We start from the raw sequence: 22,171 nt of genomic DNA, 5'->3' as shown, positions 1-22,171 counted from the left end.
TCGGGACTACTGCAGCCGCACCGTACTTTGTCGCTGCCGTTCTAAGAGCCGCCGCTGCAACTGAATTAGCGTTCATAGGTGAAGTGATTTCCGCAGTATCTTGCCTTCGATTGGTCATTTTAGCTTTATCTCCTTTCTGCTTGCTTCGGGTGATGACCGGGGTTTTCCTGGGTGTTTCTTTTGACAAAGCTTTGGATTTTCCTGCTTCCTGCGTCTTTTTCATCACGTGCCCTTTTGTTGATAATGAAATCTCGCCGAAAACTCGCCTTCTCTACTCACAATACGTTCTTTCTGCATAAGGCATTTCAAACAACAAAAACGGGAATATCCGCGTGAAGCGGGTTAGTCGGCGAAATACATTCTTCCAGGAGAGAATTATTACACGCAAGTTATAATATACGGGTTAAAGTTTTATTAAAGGAGATCCTTAGTATAAAAACTACGAAAAAACTCCCCAAAGAGACGGGTTCGCACGAGATCTAAAGAAAATCGTAAATCCGCGGATTAGAACAATAACTCTTATCGAAGATAAAAGGTGGGTTTTTGAATGTAATACAGTTAACAAACGATCTATACGGTCCGAGCTGATAAATCAGAGCAATCATATGCCAATTTAAAATAAAATCACAGGAGAAGATAAATCTTTTACCGGGACGAAGTCCCTGTTTCTAGCGCCAAATTGTGAACACACAAACCACGAAGGGGTCCAAATGTTCACAACCAATCATTATCTAATGAGATTGTGATGATGATATCCTGGTGTTGATTCATTGGCTCAAAAACCTTCGGGTTTATCATGGCCTCATCTAGCAACTCCATGTGAGGCGTTTGCGCATGGGATATAAGTACAAGTAAGGAAAACAAAACGTATAAGTAAACATCCATGGAGCTAAACAAATGTAAAGTGCTGAAATGTAAATAAGACCAGGGTTTACGTGGTTCAGCACTAAAGCCTACGTCCACGGGGTTTGTTGTTTTACTATGTTCTTCACGGTTACACGAATAGTCGAATGACTTTTGGGTTTACATGTTTATCTCTTCTAAATGATTTACTTACACTTGCAATCTCTCTATCTCTCTCTCTCCTTCCCTTCTTGACTTTTCCGATCCCCTTTCCTCTTGGTGGAGATGGGGTATTTATAAGGTTAGAATGTGGGACCCATCTCTGAAGACCGTTGGAACCTTATCTTCTTGTGTCCTTGCGTCCATCACGCGGAGGTCTGCGTTTGCCCCTTCATCCCGCAGAGGCATCCTCGCTCGTTCCACAGGTTGGTCGACACGTACACTGCTCAGAGTGTTTAATGCGGGTAGTTGAGGGGTCTGCTCGTGTCAGACAAGTGTCTTCTGCCCCTGTCAGTCCGTGTCAGCTAACTTTCTCTCCACCGTTGATCTTAGCTTCTCTTTTGGGGATGAGATAAAGTAACTCCTCGGGGTTTATTTGGTGTTTCGTGACGCATCATGTTTTGATGTTTTGGCCTGCATGCTTTCCACATATCTTTTTATATACACGTGTCTGATAGTGAGATATATGTGTACACACATTTAACTTAGCTTTTATACATACATAGAATGGAAACACCAATGCTAATCAAAACTGGAATGGCCTTAATCGCGCACTCCCCAAAACCCTGCTGGAACAGGACCGAGTTAGATCAGCTGGAACAGGACCGAGTTGGATCGTGACGGCTGGAACAAGACCGAGTTGGATCAGCTGGAACAGGACCGAGTTGGATCTGGACGGCTGAAACGAGACCTGGCTGGACCGGGTCGGGTTGAACCGAACCGGTTTGGAGATTCTCATCTCCTCGGAACGCCAACAGATCCCCACCGATCTGAACTTAGATCCACAAACACATCCCATATTACAGGTGATTAAACCTTAATCAAACCGAGGTTAATGAATAAAAGTACCAAAATTACAAGCGATTAATCAAGACAACCCTTAATTTCTAATTTGTAATTTCAGTCAAAAATAGTACCAAAATTCCAAATTATTAATCAAAACGATCCCTAATTCCTGATTTGTAATTTCGGTTAATCAAAATAGTACCAAATTCCTGATTAAATCAATTTTCACCGCAGATTTAATATACCCAATGTATATACCAAAATCAAAAACAGGACAAGGAAAAAAAATATATATAGGAGAAAGTAAATGCAACTTATCTGATTGATTTGATTCCAACGAAATTTTTTTAGCTAATTTAACTTCATTCCCGAGAAAAAAATATAATACCAACAGATCGAATTTAGCTCTCCGGTATAGCATCGTGCATGATAACGTTTTGAAGGAGAAATATAGAGAAAGATAAAAGAGACACAAAGAGAAGGATTTTCCATTGAATAGAGTTAGTATAGTTACATGGATAAATACTTTATATACATGGAAAAGGTAAGACCAAAAGACTATCCTTTTGACCGCACATCCATGGATCGTAGGTCTTGTAACATGCATAATTTTTTTGTAGCCCATTTCTCTTTAATCTTATATATGAAACTCATCATTAAAATTCAATATACGAATGACCCATATTTACTTATAAAAAAGAGTTTATTAGATAAATAACCTCTTACTAAATATATTAATTTTGTGATTTAATCCCTGAAAAAACTCTTTGACTTTCTTTGAATATCTCCCTTCTACAATATTTCCCTAAATGTCGTTCATTTGTTTCTCTCCCAAAAAAGAAATCCTTCCTAAAATATCTCCTTAGGTGGCGTTCATGTGTTTCTCTCCTAAAAACATGCATAACTAACCAATTTTACCTATATGTTTATCTCGTTTATTTTTTTGTTCCCGCAAAAAGAAAAATTATTGCAGACTACCAAAAAAAAACCTAATTACTCGTGGAGATCTAGTTTTCAGTGAAGGCTTTAGTTTTTATCCATAATAATGTGGTGTGATTGGTGAAAATCATAACTTTTTTAATGAAAATTCCAATTATCACCTATTGATAATCCCAATTATCACCTTTTAGAAAATAAGATCAAGTAAGGAAAATGAGTTATTATTATTTTTTTAATATTAAGAGAGAAAAAAAAGAGAAAAACAACAATAAAGAAATTAATACTCAACAAGTCGAGTAAGGAAGAACGTGTTGGAGACTTGGAGGAGTCTCCCAGCGATTAAATTCTTGGGGTGGTGCATAGTTATTGTTAGTCATTACGTTCATTATTCATAACTCCATGCAAGATAAATGTTAATTTTCAGTTGGCGTTGTTGGGGATTGAGGAATAACCCAACAATATGTACTCGGCATTCTTTCCTCACACTACAAGAAAATCTAGCTATTGCTACACCATATATTGCCACACCTTCAACATAGGTGTTGCAAAAGCAAATTTCTAGTCACAGTACCTTTCAGCTGCAGCTAAAAGCTATACTGTTGCAAAATGAAACTTTTGCCACACAACTGCAACAACAATATGAAAAGAGTGTGGCAAAAAAGTATAATCTCTTGTTGCAGCAATAAAGATTGGGTGCAGCAATAGACTTCTTGCTACATAGGTTATCGCGACACTAGTAAGTTTTTATGCCATAACCATTGGGTACTGCAATATATTAAAGTTCTTATAGTGTCAGAGGCACAAATCCTTCTTTGGTATTTCTTTCAGAAACAAAGATGTCAGAAGCAATAACAAATCAAAGAGTCCACCAATTTGATTATTCAAACTCTTGCATCGTTTCTTCTTTTGGACGCAGTGGCGGCCTTTGGTTATTATGGAATGACTCGGTTAATCTAGAAATAATTTCTATGTCTCCAAATTTAATTCACATAGTGATACATAACGATGGTCCTAGACCACCTTGGCACCTGTTTTGTACATATGGTCCTCCTAGGGCTGCAGATAGGGCTAATTTCTGGCAGAATCTATCTCTTCAGGTTCAAAATGTTCAAGGCATGAAGTGTTTCATCGGAGACTTTAACGCGATTTCTTCTGGTAATGATAAGTTTGGAGGTTTACCGGTTTTGGATTCACACATTTCTTATTTCAACTCATTCATTCAACATAATCAATTAATTGATCTCGGATTTAGTGGACCAGCTTACACTTGGAGTAATGGTCGCAATCTTGATGCTCTTATTAGACAAAGATTGGACAGAGTTATGGCTCCTCCGGAATGGTGTATCTCCTTTCATAATGCAGGAGTTCTTCATTTACCACGATTGGCTAGTGATCATGCACCGATCCTGCTCAATACTTCTATGAACATTACCACAGCTGCTACGACATATAAATTCGAGGCTTATTTGATTACTCATCCTACAACAAAACCTTTTGACAAAACGATTTGAAAAAATTGTTTAACCCTTAGATACAACTAATCGAACGGATGATAAATTCAAACGATGTGGCGTCTAACTACCATTGTTCTTTGTTTGGTTGTATCATGCCAAGACTAAGATATCAATTTTAGGAAATAATGTGACCACTGTCATTCATCGTCCCCATCTCTTAAATAGTGTTTACTATCCTTCATCCGTTCGCCTCATCTTGATGAGCATCACGCATTTCACCATAATCAATTTTCTCCTTAGAAAAAAAAACCCATCTCACTAATAGCGGTACTGTCATTATCGTCCCCGATTTTTTCTTCTCCTACTTCTACATGGTCAGATGTTTCCACTTCTTCTCCACCATCACCACCAACAACAGTTTCTCCTGATCATCAGAACCAAATTCTATTATATGAATTTGAGTTATATGGATGATTCTTTCACTGCCCTAATGATAATAAAAATTTTTCATATTCAACCATTGCAGCAGAATAACACACCACCAACCATTCTTAGCTCAACCTACACATCACCAACCACTCTTAGCCCAACCTACATCCCACCGATTCAACCATTGTCCATTCCCACTACCTGTACCATTACACTAACACAGCAGCAACACACACCATCATCAACTCTTATCTTAACCAACATATCACCCATTCAACCACTGTCCACTCCCACAAACCGTACCATTATTATAAACCCTTCAATACCCAACCCAAACTCCATCACCCCTATCAAGCCAACTCAAATCCAATCCAAAACCCATACAAATCCAACAATATTGTTTACCTTTTAAGGTAAAGCTTTCAACCTAAATCAACCTCAGCGCTCTATCATACCAAATTGGTTAATTAAGGAGGTGACTCGTCTCTTTGATCTAGGTGTGTACTTGGGTATCAGTTTCAAGGCAATGCCAAACCATTCCAGAAAGTTTCTCCTAACTGTTGTCTCTACCTCAGGACCAATACTGAAACCAGTACCTATTTTACCAACAAAAATTCTCCCAACAGAAGATTTTGCAGTTCAGCAAACAATTCATATAGATGGGGAGGAGGAAATCTCCATACATGAACCCAAGGAAAGAGATGCTCCTATGTTAAGTTTAGAGGACTCTTTTATGATGTCTATTGATGATGATCTCACGAGTAACCTGTTGTATCCCCCAGGTTTTAAACCTACATCAAATGTTGAATCATCATCTGTGAATCTGGACACATCTGACTTTCTCCAAGTTGTACCAAAAAAACTGAAGTCTGAATGGAAGAGGCTCGGCATTACTACAACTGACATTAATTCACCATCTCCAAGAAGACAATCCAAAGCAAGGGTTAATCACAGTTCCCAATGAGTATATCAATACTAAATTGGAATGTGCGGGGTTTAATCTGCGCAAACAGACGATCAGTAGTACACAAGATGATTCAGTTATGCAGAGCTCCAATCGTTATGTTGCAGGAAACAAAAATGATGAATTATTCGCAATATGACACAAAACAAATTTGTGGATTTAGAAATGTGGGTTGGACATACCAACAATCTATTGGTAGGCCAGGAGGGATGCTTATCTTTTGGATAAAGATTTGATAGATGTCAATGACTCACTCATGGGGGAATATACATTATCAATTTCATGCACAAACAAGTCAGATAATTTTAGTTGGATGTTGACTAAGTGTATGGTCTTAACAACCCAGTGAAAAGATCATACTTTTGGGTTGAATTGGATACAACTTATAGATTATGGGAACTTCCTTGGTGCATAGGAGGGTATTTCAACACAATCAAAAAATGTGATGAAAATAAGAATTGTACCAGGATTACAAGGAGTATGACACAATTCAACAAATTTATTGAGAAGCATAACCTAATCGATCTACCACTCAAGGGTGTTCGGTACACTTGGTCCAATGGAAAAACAAACACGGTGATGTGCAGACTTGATAGATTTTTAATCTCTCCATTATTTGAAGCACACTTCCCATTCATTTCCCAACTTGCTAAAGCCTGGTCAACCTCTGACCATATCCCCATCATACTAGATATTTCCGACCCTAGTTGGGGACCTAGTCATTTTAGGTTTGAAGCAATGTGGTTCCTAGAGAATGGATTTATTAAACTATTGGAAGATTGGTGGTTGTCTTTTGTTTTTGCAGGTTCTCCAAGTACAGTATTTTGGCTGAAGTTAAAAGCTCTCAAAGAAAAGCTACGAATATGGAATAAGGAGGTATTCAAACACACCAACACAAGGTTGAATGACATCTTATCTGAAATTCATACTCTTGACAGCTTTCCGGAGGAGAATACTTTACATGAAGTGGAGATTAACAACATCATCTCACTAAGTCTGAATTCGAGAAAACAACACAAATGGAAGAAATTACGTGGAAGATCAAATCCAAGACTCAATGGCTGCAGGAAGGGGACAGAAACACATCTTTTTTCATGAGCAAAGCATCGGAAAGAATAAGGCACAATAGGATAAAACAACTCTATATTAACAGGGAATTGGTGGATGACAAGAATACTCTGCAATGGCGTATTGTAGACTACTACAACACTTTGTTCACAGAGGAAGAGGTAATCAGACCGGAACTTGAAGATATTGTTTTCGACACGGTAAATGCTCAATAAGATGAAATTTTGGAATCTGTTTTCACTGAAGACGAAGTTTGGCAGGATATTCAAGATCTTGGTTGTGACAAAGCGCCCGGTCCAGATGGTTTCCCAATTTTATTTTTCAAGAATTTTTGGTGCTTTATAAAAGCGGACATAATGAGTACGGTGAATGAGTTTTGCTCTACTGGAAAAATCAATGTCAAGCATAACTCTACATTCATCACTCTTGTTCCAAAAAAAGACTATGTTGAAACCATTAAGGACTGTAGGCCAATTTTCCTACTTACAAGTGTTTACAAAATCATCTCAAAAGTATTGGCTACAAGGTTAAAGTTAGTAATGGACAAGATCATTTCACCTGTGCAGTGTGCTTACATTAAAGGAAGGCAAATCATTGATGGAACTTTAATCGCAAATGAGTTGGTTGATTCAAGACTGAAATCGGCTAAGGCAGGAATAATTTTCAAAATAGACCTTCAAAAGACTTTCGACAGGATTAGTTGGAAGTACTTGGACTTTGTTTTAAACAAAATGGGTTTCGGCAAAAAAGTTTGCAAGTGTCTTAGGTTTTGTTACTCAACCTCAACCTTCTCTGTGTTAATTAATGGCTCACCATTTGGTTATTTTTCTAGTTCTCGAGGAGTCAGACAAGGTTGTCCGGTCTCGCTGCTCCTATTCAATATACTCATGGAGGGATTTTCTAGATACATGGATAGAGCGTCAAATCTTCAGTTGTTTAGTGGTTTTTCAGTGTATCCTTCAAGTATTATTGTAAACCATTTACACTATGCTGACGACACAATTTTCTTCATTGATCATAGCAGAGATGAGCTCCACAACCTATTTTATGTGCTCAAGTGTTTTGAATACATTGCCGGATTAAAGGTTACTACGTCGAAAACTCGACTTATATCAATTAGAGATGTGCCTGAGATCTCAATTTGGGCTTCAGAATTTGGTTGCGCCACTGACAATCTTCCGTTCATGTACTTGGGCATGCCGTTGGGAGAAAAAGGGAATTCTAATCAAATGTGGAACATCATTATTGAGAAATTTAAAGAGAGACTGTCTGCTTGGAGGCAAATTTCACTCTCTAAGGGAGGTAAACTTACTCTATTGAAATGCATTTTGAGCTAGCTCCCTATTTACTACTTTTATCTTTTCAAGGCCCCGACTTCTATTATCAAAATTTTAGAGCGTAAAATGCGAAACTTCCTTTGGTAGTATAATAGTGCTGCCAAGATCTTTCATCTGGTTAGTTGGGAATTAGTTTGTGCTGATAAGGAGAAAGGAGGTTTGGGAGTGTGTAATTTGAAGAAGATGAATCTATCCATGCTTGTGAAATGGTGTTGGAGATTTGGCCAGGAGAAGAACAGGTTGTGGTATAGAGTTATAGTTGATAAATATGGTGACAATTTCTCAAGCTGGATTCCAAATCAAGTCAAATCTGCACACGGTGTCTCCTGTTGGAAAACAATAGCAACTACAGCCTATTTGGTGAGTACGAATTCAAAATTAATTATCCATTCTGGTGCAACGATCTCCTTTTGGAATGATATCTGGATGGGAAATTCTTCTATTTCTTCATCTTTTCCAGCTCTGTACAAACTCTCAAAAAATAGAGACGCAAAGATGGTTGAAATGATCTCTATGGATGGAAGATGGATGTTCAGTTTTAAACGTAATCTCTCGGTTTCAGAAGCTAACTCTTTTGCAGAACTTTTGATGATGATTGGAAGCAACCCACCGGCTCTTGATGACGTTCCAGACACAAGGCGTTGGTCTTTGCACAACTCGGGAATTTTCACTGTCAAATCTATCTATTCTAAACTCATTGCAGACTATGGTGTTCATGATTTTACCCATAACTTTGTATGGAAGAAACCTATACCTCCTAAAATCAACTTCCTAGTGTGTTGTTTAATCCATGAGAATCTAAACACCATTGACATGATGCAGATAAAGGGTATTGACATTTATAATTCCTGCGTTTTGTGCGGTGATGACATTGAATCCCAGGATCACATCTTCCTGCACTGCAAAATAGCTCATAGAGTTTGGTCTTCGGTGTTACCAAAAGAGGGTTGGTCTTGGGCAATTCCAAGAAACATGAAGATGCTTGATCTTGGCCGGCACCAAGTTCACTTCACCACGGCAGGGTAATTACTTTGGGATCTAATTCCAGCCGCGGTAATCTTTACCATTTGGACAGAACGTAACAGGCGCATCTTCGAGAACAATTACAACTTCAAGACAGATTCTGATCTTTGTATTGAGTCCAAGTCCATGTATCCTTGCTTGGGCAAATGCATTGGGTCAAAGAGTTCATCTAAATTTTTCTAGCGTCATTCTTCATAATTGGGATGCTCTTTTTATGTAATTGTGTTGTTTTCTCATTTTTTCTTTTAATGTACCACTGGTAGAACTTCTCAGTAGATTCCTCTAATCTTATTATATCTTCCATTCTTATCAAAAAAAAAAGATAATAAAATTTTTTCCTGGGGTGCTGATAATAGCAATGTTTGATATTGAGCTTCACACCATGGGAAACTCAGAAGAAAAACCTCATAACAATCTACATATCAATCGGACTAACCAAATCCATCATAATAAAGAAATAAAATTATTTCAAAACACGGAGGCCGTTAAAATTAGAAACATTTTCCTTAGGAATTTTAATTCAACCAAACGCTATGTGGAGTCTTTTAAACTGACACGTAAGCATTGATGTAAACCATTAGATGTAAAAAATATAACGTTTGGTAGCTTTTGCCAAAATCATTTGTCAAAAGCTTTTGTCGAAAGATCCCGACCCTTAAGTTGGTCATTAAATCCCGATGACAATATGCAAGATAAACTTTTGAAGTTGAGTTCTTTTCTTGTGCACTGGAGTCGTAATAGGATTGGATGTGTGAAGTATAAAATTTCTATTCTCAAAACTAAACTGCTAAGAATTCAATCCAAAAGACCCACCACCGCTACCATCCAACAAGAAAAGGAGATCACTACCCAATTGAATGACTATCTGATTATGGAATCTACATATTGGGACCAGAGAATGATGCAAACTGGGCAAAATCAGGTGATAGAAACACAAGGCATTTCCATCTCTCAGTTCAACAAAGGCGCAAGAAAAATACTATCAACCATATTCAAAGAGAAGATATGACTTGGATCACATCACAAGATGAAATCTCTCAAGTATTGGTTAGTCATTTCCAACTTTTATTTCAGCAACCTCCAGTTCAGAATCCTCCATCTTTTGATACTTCAAATGCTAATGCAATTAGCCATGAAGATAATGCTGGAATTGGGGTTATTCCTACTGAAGAAGAAATTTGAAGTGTGGTTAAGAAGATGGGTTCATATACGTCTCCAGGTCCGGATGGCTATTCTCCCATTTTTGTAAAAATTGGTGGTCTGTTGTACATACTAAAGATGGGTTTTTTGCTTTAAAAGTGGACATGGCTAAAGCTTATGATCGGGTTAGTTGGAGTTTTTTGAGTGATATGTTAAGAGTTATGGGGGTTACTGATCATTCTCATTCTCTGATAATGAATTGTGTGACTACTGCTTCTTTTTCTATTAATCTAAATGGTGGTCCTAGAGGTTTTTTTAAGAGTGAAAGAGGTTTTCGTCAAGGTTGTCCTTTATCACCTGCCTTATTCATTATCTTCCAGCAAGGCTTATCAATGTTAATGCAACAATATGAAGTTCAAGGTTTATATATCAATAATTGGGCTCCTTCTTTTAGTCACATAATGTTTGCAGACGACTTGATGTTCTTTGAAGAAAATTCACGTATTAATGTGAAGAATTTGAAATGTTTACTTGATACTTATTCGGAGATTTCCGGTCAGATGATCAATTATTTTAAGTCCTCCATATATTTTAGTAAAGGAAATAACGAATTAAGGAAACAGATTGTTATTCAAGAACTTGGTGTCAAAGAAATGACATATGAAGATAAATACTTGGGTATATATCCTCTCCAGTCAGACTACAAAATTTCTAGTTTTGAATTCCTGACAGAGAAATTTGGCTCAAGATATTCTAGTTGGAGAATCCATTTTGTAAATCCGGCTGGGAGAACGGTTCTTGTAAAATCAGTTTTAGCGTCAATTCCGGTTTGCTTTATGGGGATATGCATTCTTCCTAAATGTACTTTGAAACAAATTGATAAGATTATGCGTGACTTTTGGTGGGGTCACTTATCTGGAAATAGTCAAATGCATTTCATAAACTGGGATAAAATGCAAAAGGAGCAGAAGGATGGAGGTTTGGGTATCAGAAACATTGAAAATGTTAATAAAGCTTTGGTCTGTAAGTTGTCTTGGATATTTTTGGAAGAGAAAGATGCTCCGTGGGCACAACTTCTTGCTGCTAAATATGTGAAGGAAGAAACGTTTTGGACTGTGGATGAAAACAAGAAAGGATCCTCTATCTGGAATAGTTTAATAGAAGTTCGTCGTATTTTAATTAACAAGATCTTCTGGAAGATATCAAATGGCAATAATATCCGTATCTGGCAGGATCCTTGGGTACCTAATCAACTCGAACATTTAATTGTTGTTCCGGATTTACAGCCAGACAATGTCAAATACGTTTCTGATTTGATTGATCATGACAGTAACAATTGGAAGGAAAATCCGCTTGAGGATATTTGCATGAAAACATGGTGAATATAGTTAAACAAATTTTTATCCAGGGAGATATTACGGAAGATAGATTAATTTGGTCTCCAAGTATCTCGGGGAAGTTCTCTGCGAAATCATGCTGTAAACTCCTTTCTATGAATTCTCCTTCATCGTTGGCAGTGATGCAGGGCATACTATAATTCCAGAAGATTCCGCTTAGAGTTTTGGCTTCCATGGTTTCCTAGTTTCAGTCTTTCTTATTTTTAGGATTCTTTTAGATTTCCTTTTAGTTTTCTGTTTCCTAGTTTAGTTATTCTTCAAGCCTATATAAAGGCTAGATTAAGTCTTGTAAGAGCTATCTATTACTGAATCAAATTATTAAACACAAAACTTATCTTTCTCTTCTTGCTTGAATTCTCTTCTCTTCTTGCTTATATCAATCTAGTATTGCTTTCTTTTACCTTGTTCCACATTAGTTGGTATCACCCGCTTAGTTTTAGGTTTTTCATCCTATCACTTGATCCTTTACTTCGCTTCCGCAACACCTTTTCTTTCCTTTTAAGTACACAAAAAAAAAATATATATATGACTGCTCAACCAGTTACTCTAGCAGCAATCGAATCTCTCATCAAATCTCATACTGAGATTTTGGCAAAACACATTACTGAAACTCTTGAGAAGTCCATGGAGGAAAAATTAGGGTTAAGAGATAACAAGCTTGAAGCAATGCAGAATCAGCTTTTCAAGTTTGCAAAACACATAAATATAGATTTGGATATGCCTGAGCTTGTAGACTTAGAAGACAAAACTAAAAACAATACACTTCAGTTTTTACAGAATGATGAAGTACCTAAAGATGTATTGCGTACTTTAAACATTAAGAAATCGTATGAAAGGTTCATAGGTCATTCAAAGAAGAAGCTAGTTTCTCCTACACTCGACAGTGATGATGAAGATGAACGTGAGAACGATCTAGAGAAGAATTGGATTGAAGAACGATGTTTAAAAACTGGTCACAACCCTTACAGTTCTTTACCCGAATATAAGCTAAAAGCTGATATTCCCAACTTCTCTGGAAATTTTCGTATTGAAGAACTAACTGATTGGTTCTTTGAGGTAGAAGCTTTTTTTGAATTTATGGAAGTCCCTGAAGATTCTAAGGTCAAACACGTGACTTACAAGCTCAAAGGCGGAGCTGCAGACTGGTGGGATAAGATCTGTGATGATCGTAGAAACGCTAACAAACCGAAAATACGTACTTGGACATGTATGAAAACTTTGATCAGGGATAAGTTCTTACCTAGAGACTTTATGCAGCAACTTTTCATCAAATTGCATAACATTCAGCAGGGGGCACGTACTGTTGAAGAATATGTGTCCGATTTTTATAATTTGGTGGCACGAAATCAACTCAAAGAATCTGAAGAACAGTTAGTTGCAAGATTCATTGAGGAGCTGAATAGATTAATACAAAATGGTATGACTCATTCAGTTTTTATTATGGTCGAAGCGGTGCAGCAAGCTATTAAGATAGAAAATCGCTTTCTTCGTTCTTCTAGGACTTATCCATCCAGACAAGGGCGTTATCAAAATAATTCCAGGGGTACCAATTCATCTCAAAACTTTTCTCCAGATATTGTTTTGACTATTCCCAGGCCTCCTTATTATGATGTTAGCCATTCACATCGACAACCTAGCCATATTGTGCCTTATACTCCACCTCTGGCTACACCCACTACACCAAATTCCCGTATTATTAACAGGAATTCGTAACGGCTTTGTGGCCGTTACAAAATTCTCGTTACAAAAGGCCGTTACGAAAATTTAGAACAAGTGGTAGCCGTTACTAATTTTTAAAATATTTGTAACAAGGCTGAGCCGTTACGAATTTTTTTATAGGCATGTCAGTCACACGCTTGGTCACACTTGGGTCGTAACACCTTTAAAATATGCGTGTGCCATTCACATGCATGGCATTATGTTTCCACCCACGATGAGTTATACCAGAGGATATTTCCTCCCATGCGTGTACGATTCACATGCGTGCTTTTGAGGATATCTCAGTTGTTCGACAGATCGGGATTCATTTTCAGTTTTTTATTTTCTCTCTTCTGCTCCTGCTCTTTCCTCTCCGCTCCTCTCAGGCGATAAAACCCTAGTTTTATCACAGAAATCGTGATTGTTGATGAATGAATCTGTATAGATGATGAGAGTGACGATGTAATTGTTGATGTACGAAGGAGAAAAAGTAGGAGTTTTAGGTTCATTGTGTGAGGTGATGTATCAGGGAGAGAGTTAGGGTTAGGGTTTATTCTTGAGGTGAAGAAATCATGAGAAGATGATGGATCTGTTGAGAACGCAAGTGATTCTTGGCGGTGTTGTTAAATCAAGTGTGGATTCAACTTGGCAGAAATGGTAAGTTGATTTAGGGTTTCTCAGATTAATTCTGATTTGTGTGTAATTAATTTATAAAATGAATAGTGTTTGAGGGGTTTGTTCTTAATTTAAGTACGGATAGATGTTTAGGGGTTTCTTCTTTTTTGGGTTCCCCAATTTAGTTACCAGGGTTTTCTGTGTTCAGGATTACAAAAGAAACAATTGAAGATGGTGATAGAGTTTGATTGATTATGTTGTTACCGATGAGAGAGGAGTGAACATGTATGAAGATTTGAAGATAGGATTGGTATTTTGTATGTAGAAGAAGGAGTTGAAGAAAAACTATGTGCAACTAAGGATCCAACATGTGAGATTTTATTTTTTGTAAAAAAATTAGTTTTTTGTTTGTTGATATATCACTGTGTGTGTTTTAATTGAAACTATTTTTCTTGTTGTTGTTGAAGAAGAAGAGGGGAGTTAGTAAGAAGCTAATGTTTCCTGCCAACTCTTTTGATTATTTAATGTGTTGTTTGCTGTGATGATGGAAGGAGGTATAGCTGAAATGGGTGCTTGTTTGAGCATTTATAACTGAGTTAGGTGGTGAATTGAAATTGCAGGAAGGATGAAAGGAGGTAGCTGAAATAAGTGCTTGGTTCTTGTGATGCAGTTTGAGGTCATAAGGAAGGATTTTTAGGTCAAAGAGTAGTGATGTTGAATTATATGATAACAGAATGAGTTGCAGAATGGCGGCTGTTTGGATGTGAATTTTCGGGAATAACAGAATGAGTTGCAGCTGGGATTGCAACTAGATGAACATTGCAGGGAAGTAATTGAATCTGCATAATGATGATCTAAATGGGAGTTCCAGTTGAAGCTGAACGGAAACTGCATGTATATTGATAGTTTCGTTTCCATTAAATTCTAATACTTATTTATTTATGTTTTTTTTATAGTGGATTGATGATTTGATGTTTTTTGGTTTTGATTTTATAGATGTGAAGAAGAAGTGGGAGAGTAGTTCATGGGGTAGGAAGCTTCTTGATTAGTAACATTTATATGATAAGATGCTTGGATTTATAACATGTCCATGGTTTTGTCTGTGTGTTTGAGTTTATATAAGTGGTTGTCTTACCAAGATCAAAGTTGGATTTAAATGCAGGGAAAGTATGGAATTGTGGAGTTTCTTTTGTGAGATGGATGGAGGATATGAAGGATAAGGAAATGGTGGTTCTACTGAGAACGGTCTAGAAACAGGCATTGCCTTTCCTACAGGTTTCTTTCTAAATTGATACAACCTTTTCCTCACCATTTTTTGTTTTAAGCTGCAACCATTTAATAAAAATGTTTCTTGTTTTAAGTTGCATCCATGGAATTATAGGGTTGCATCTCATTGTACACCTAACACTGGTGATAAGACTGTGTTCATAAGAATGTAGTCTTTAATTTGGTTGTGTGCAGGCATTCATCAAATCACATAAACCAAGGGCTTACATCAAGAGGTTTCAAGTCAAATTCAAGCGAAGGAGAGGTATATGCATTTGTTTTTATTTTCTTTTTCCCATTTTCTAGAACTGCTAGTTTTGCCAGTTACTGAATACTCAAACCAGATTACGGTTAGAAACATTGTGTTGAAAGAGTCAACTATGACAGTAAGTTTTAAACTTTGCGCATTTAACAATGCCCTCCATGAATGCAGTTTTTTTGTTTTCTCCTTCTATCCATTTTACTTCTCTTTTCTTCTCTTTTCGATGTGACAATGAACCTGTTCCTTGGACAAGGTTCTTTATCTTTTTTTTTCATTATGTTTTGGTTTCTTCCGATGGCTCTCTAATATAACATTCCTTTTCTTGTAAGGATTACTATGTGCTCTGTTGTGTAATAAGTAAGATGTCCGATGTCCAAACTTGATCTTATTTAAGGTGATATTGTTTTTTCCAGGTGTTTGAACCATTCGGGCCGTGGAGATGGTGCCTCTTGACCAGAGACTGGACAGTGCAAAGGGTTCGGTTTTGTCGTCTTGAAGATGCTAGAACTGCTCAGAGTTTGAATGGGAAATTCAACATTGCAAGGAGGATCATCAAGGTGGGCAAGTACCTTTTTTTGACTGGACTTAGGAACTTTCAGTTCATCATTTATTTGTATATGTGTGGGTGGCTTTTGTTCTGTTATATGTGAATGCACAGGGGACTTCTCGCAAGGTCAGTTGAAGCAGCAGTAGCCAGCTGGGGAAATATCAATCCCTGGTAAGTACTTCACTTGGTTATATTTGTACTATAAAGTTTAATAGGCGTGGTTTCTGACCTTCAATTTATACTTGCGAGGTATTATGCTGGTGGGAAGTGAACTACAGATGGATTGGCATCAACTTGTGTACCTGCTAGAATACCGGGTAAGTACTTAACTTGTATATTTCTAGATTCCATGTTTCTTACGGTACTTTTGTTTGTTGCGCGTGCGAGAGAGCTTATGGACTTTGGTTTGTTTCAGGACCAATTGCAATGATGTCCTGGATCAGTGGTTGCAGTTTCAGTTGAAGCTCTTGATGACTAAATCATGGGCTTGTTCTTATTACAAAACCACAGTAAGTATTTCTCAATGTTCTTCTCCCCAATTTATATTTTTTTGAAGTTTTGTCTGCTTTTAACATAGGTTGATATATATTCTTAGGAAGTTTAAACTTAGCATATACTTTTCATCTATAACTTTATGCATGGATTTCGAACTTGAAGTCTTAAAATTTGCAGCTTCAAGTTGGTTTATCAGCTCTAGCTGTCAACATAGAAAATTTGCAGTAAATTTCTATGTACAGTCTAAGTTATATAAATTTGTGAACATAGGAATTTCTATGAACTGATACTTATGGGAATTTGTATACATTCCCTACTATTTGATACTTAGAATAATTTAAGTTCTATTTTGTATGAATCCTTTGTATGAATCCATTTGAATGTGATAAGAATTGATTGAAAAAAATATTGTTGATTGTGAAGGATAAATGAAAGGTGTATGAAGGTGGTTATTTTAAATTCCGGCGTATTCCGGCCGAGAATGAGCTGTCGGTCAACCTTGACCTGGTCAAAATTGGTCAGTGCTGACTGATTTTGACCAGGTCAAGGTTGACCGGCAGTAATTTTTTTACTGTTGCAAAAAATTCGTAACGGCTTCAGCTTGTTACAACGTTCTGTTACTAAATAAATTTGTAACGGCTCTCGCATGTTACGACAGTGCCACGTAGTAACGGCTCTTCGCTGTTACAAGAGCCGTTACAAAAAAAAATCGTAACGGCTGCTGGGCCGTTACAAAAAAATTGTAGCACCCCTTTTCGTAACGGTCCGGAACAGTTACAACCCCGATTCGTAACGCTCAATAACCGTTTCGAATCGGAAAAAATGGTGTAGTGACCTATCTTAGCCAATCCAGTTGATCTTCAGCCGGGTCAGCAGTCTCACTCTCCACAACCAACTCCTCCTACTAAAGGGAATCGGTTTCATAACAGGCAACAACAATTTCCACCGCAACAGAGAACTACTAATACTTATGCAAAATTTCGTGGAGATAAGTGCAATAAATGCCAGCAATCGGGGCACACGTCTAGTGATTGTCGGAAATTCAATGCTCTGATTGGTGAACCTCAGTTCATTAATGAAGTCACTGGTGCGCTTAATGAGTTCGAAGATGAAGCCTCACCTGGTGATGACGATGAGTTTGTTGAGATGATTCGTCCATTATTTATTACTCAACAATGCAAGTCTCAGAGACACAGTATCTTTAAATCCAGATGTTATATTGGGGGTAAAATCTACAAGATGATAATTGATAGTGGCAGTGTGGATAATTATATTGCTGATCACGTAGTTAAGAAGCTTGAACTACCAGTAACTTCTCATCCAGAACCTTACACTGTAGGATGGGTTAATGCCTCTAGCACACAGAAGATTACTCTTCAGTGTTATGTGTCATTCTCTTTTGAGGGTTATGAAGACACAGTTCTATGTGATGTCATTAATATGACGGCAACCCATCTTCTTCTTGGCAGACCTTGGCAATACGATCTTCACGCGGTTCACAATGGATTCGAGAATACTTACACTTTTGTTCATAATGGGAAAACCAAGGTTCTTAGTCCATCCAATTCCAATTCAAACTCTTGTGGCAGACTGATGCTGTCGTAGCCACTGTTATTCGTTCTTTGCACCCACAACATTCTTTACATTCCCATGAAGATTCTGAGCCTATGATTGAGTTTCCTGCAAAGGTGAAGCCCTTATTATTTCAATATAATGTTTTATTTCCAGATGAACTACCAACTGCATTACCTCCTTTACGGAATATTCAACACTGCATCGATTTTATTCCTGGAGCCTCTTTACCAAACCAAGCACACTATCGCTTGAGTCCTGCTGAACATGAGATATTACAGGGACAGGTAAATGATTTGCTTACAAAGGGTTTGATACGACCTAGCAATAGTCCTTGTGCCAGTCCTTCCTTCTTGGTTAGTAAAAAAGACAATGGATGGAGGATGTGTATCGATTGCAGAGCATTAAATCGCATCACCATTCCTTATAGATTTCCGATCCCGCGTATTGATGATATGATTGATTTACTGTCGAGCTCTATTATTTTTACTAAGTTGGATTTACGCAGTGGTTACCACCAAATACGCATTCGAGGTGGAGATGAGTGGAAAACAGCATTCAAGACACGTGAAGGTTTATATGAATGGCTGGTCATGCCATTTGGGTTATCTAATGCACCTAGTACTTTTATGCGACTAATGAATCAGGTTCTCCAACCCTTTCTCAGTAAATTTGTTATTGTCTATTTTGATGAGATACTAATTTTTAGTCGCAGTGAGCCAGAACACCTCCAACATCTTTCACAAGTGTTTCAAGTTCTTGCTGACAACTCTTTATATGTTAATTTGAAGAAGTGTACCTTCATGGCTTCTTCAGTAACATTTTTGGGATATGTGATTTCTACTGATGGTATTCATGTCAATCCTTCTAAAGTTCAAGCAATTGAAGATTGGCCAGTTCCTACTTCTATTCGTGATGTTCGTAGTTTTCATGGTTTGGCTTCTTTTTATCGAAGATTTGTGAAGAACTTTAGCTCTATTTCTGCACCTTTGACTGACTGTCTCAAGAAGGAAAAGTTTGAGTGGACGGAAGCAATGGATAAGAGCTTTATTCTTCTTAAAGAAAAGCTTTGTACGGCACCAAATCTTGCACTTCCGAATTTCAACAAGCCTTTTGAAATAGATTGTGATGCATCTGTTGTTGGTATTGGTGCAGTATTATCACAGGAGGGTCATCCAATTGCATATTACAGTGAGAAGAATTCAGATGCACAAAAAAAATGGTCTACATATGAATTAGAGTTATTGGCTCTTGTTCAATCTCTTAAGCAGTGGCATACTTATCTTATACATAGGGAATTTGTTGTCAACACTGACAACCATGCTTTGAAGTTTTTGAATACTTCTGCTAAAGTTAACAGAATGCATGATCGATGGCTTTCCACACTCAACAAATACACTTTCTCCGTGAGACATAAAAGTGGCAAATTGAATCAAGTTGCCGATGCCTTAAGTAGAAGAAGTCATCTATTAACAACAATTCGTAATGAGAGTTATGCATTTGACTATATCAAAGACATTTATCCAGAAGATGAAGATTTTGGAAAACTATGGGATCAATGCAGTTTTCAAACTCATGGGGTTGATGATTTTCTTATACAAGAAGGTTTTCTTTTTAAAGGGAATCGATTATGTATTCCTCAAGGGTCTTTACGTTTACATCTTATGCGAGAATTACATGGCAGTGGTCTTGGTGGTCATTTTGGGAGAGATAAAACCATTGCCCTGATTGAAGAAAGATATTTATGGCCATCTTTGAAACGTGATGTACAAAATTTCGTATAAAAATGCATGGTCTGTCAGAGAGCAAAGGGTACAATTCAAAATACCGGGTTGTATACTCCTTTACCAGTTCCTGATGCACCTTGGGTTGATATAAGTATGGATTTTATACTTGGTTTACCTCGTACTGCTAGAGGTAATGATTCTGTTATGGTCGTAATTGATCGTTACTCTAAAATGGCTCACTTCGTAGCTTGTAAGAAATCAACTGACGCTTCTAATGTTGCTTCTTTGTTCTTTAAAGAAGTAGTAAGATTGCATGGGGTTCCAAAGTCTATCACTTCTGACAGAGATACAAAATTTTTGAGTTATTTCTGGAAAAGTTTATGGATGCGCTTAGGCACAGTTTTACAATTCAGCACAACTTCACATCCGCAAACTGATGGACAGACTGAAATTGTTAATAGATCACTTGGGAATTTGATTAGAGCTAAGTGCCTGGATAATAGTAAGCAGTGGGATGTGTTATTGCCACATATGGAATTCGCTTTCAACACTTCTGTGAATCGTTCTACTGGGAAAACTCCATTTGAGATTGTGTATTCTAAAGTACCTAATCATACTCTTGATTTGGTAGCCTTACCCACCACACAGAGTACAAACACTGCAACCGACTCTTTTGTAGACAAAGCAACTGAATTACATAATGAAGTAAAATCTAAACTGGAGAAGTACAATTCTAAATATAAAGAGGATGCTGATAAACACAAGAAGTTTAAAACCTTCAAGGAAGGGGAGCTCGTGATGATACATCTAAGAAAAGAGAGATTTCCAGTGGGTACTTATAACAAAACCAAGATGAAGAAATATGGTCCTTTCAAGGTTTTAAAGAAGATCAATAATAATGCTTATGTTATTGATCTACCAAATGATTGGAATATCTCCAACACATTTAATGTTCAAGAGATTTTTACGTTTCATGGTGACAATGAACTTCTGGTTTGTTTGGACAACTCGAGGACGAGCTTTACTCTAGAAGCGGGGACTGATGCAGGGCATACTACAATTCCAGAAGATTCCGCTTAGAGGTTTGGCTTCCATGGTTTCCTAGTTTCAGTCTTTCTTATTTTTAGGATTCTTTTAGATTTCCTTTTAGTTTTCTGTTTCCTAGTTTAGTTATTCTTCAAGCCTATATAAAGGCTAGATTAAGTCTTGTAAGATCTATCTATTACTCAATCAAATTATTAAACACAAAACTTATCTTTCTCTTCTTGCTTGAATTCTCTTCTCTTCTTGCTTATAGCAATCTAGTATTGCTTTCTTTTACCTTGTTCCACATTAGGCAGTCAGTGAATTCCCGTGGAAGAAGTATCGGGCTTTTGGCAAAGTTATTATTCCTAAAATCTTATTGTTTGGTTGGAGAGTCATTCACAATGGCTTAGCAGTTAAACAAAATATTGGCAGATTTAATTATCAGGTGGATCAAACCTGTATCTTATGCAAGCAGGATGTAGAATCTATTGGCCATCTCCTTGTATGCAATTTGTGCACACAACTTGTAAATGTAGGCAGATTTAGTTCTCTGTAAATGTTGTTGCACACAACTTGTGTTAGTATGCAATGCATGCAAATGTAACTGATTAGTGGTCTTCTACATATCCTCCACCTTGTATTCACTCAAACCTCAATGATAATGAGGTAGTCTATTAATAATAAATTTCTGGGGCTCTTGTAGCCCCTTTTCCCTTTAAAAAAAAATAAAACAAAATAATAACTCCATGCAAGTTACGGCAACTGAGTAAGTATATATAAACACGAAAACAAGGGCATGGATGCACATGACACGTAATTGATATATGTCATTAGTGTTAATGTTAAGGTATATACGTTAGAAAATCTTGATTATCCTTATGTAAACCTAATTGGTCGGAGTGAGTAGATACTGCAGTTTAACAGAACAGAAAAACAAAAAAAAAAAGATCCGCATGTATCGCCCATAAATACGCCATAATCAATTGACCCTAAACTTGTGATTTTCTTTTTTAATTTTTTTTATGGAATGGATAAAGGTTAATTTAGGTATGTTGAAAGTTTGAAAATCGGAATTTAATCTAGATCTATTAATCTTAACCGCACATCTTATATTTTGGGCTACAGACATATGCAATCTTAATAATGGGTTTCTGAAAGAGAGAGGAACCAAATTTGGGTTCTTCAGAAATTTCTACATGGATATACATTTGATTTTCTAAAATTGTGCCTGAAATGATAAACACTTTCGAATTTTTCGTAAAAATTCTAAATTTGATATTGTCGTTTGTACTCATTGCGCAGATTTTTTTACAACCTTTCCAATGAGATAAAATTGGTAAAATTCCAAGACAAGGATTTTTAGA

The 22,171-nt window shown here is 37.0% G+C and overlaps 1 protein-coding gene across 1 annotated transcript; it reads left to right on the top strand.

Moving 5' to 3' along the window:
• The first annotated feature begins 3,623 nt into the window (after positions 1-3,623).
• On the top strand, positions 3,624-4,298 carry LOC113296176. The gene has a single exon (XM_026544503.1). The coding sequence runs from the start codon at positions 3,624-3,626 to the stop codon at positions 4,296-4,298; it is 675 nt and encodes a 224-aa protein (XP_026400288.1).
• Positions 4,299-22,171: the final 17,873 nt, after the last annotated feature.

This window comes from Papaver somniferum, chromosome 7 (genome assembly GCF_003573695.1).
Source record: "Papaver somniferum cultivar HN1 chromosome 7, ASM357369v1, whole genome shotgun sequence".
In the NCBI taxonomy this organism is placed as follows: domain Eukaryota; kingdom Viridiplantae; phylum Streptophyta; class Magnoliopsida; order Ranunculales; family Papaveraceae; genus Papaver; species Papaver somniferum.
The sequence above is the reverse complement of the archived record's forward strand: the minus strand, read 5'-3'. Positions and strand labels throughout refer to the sequence as shown.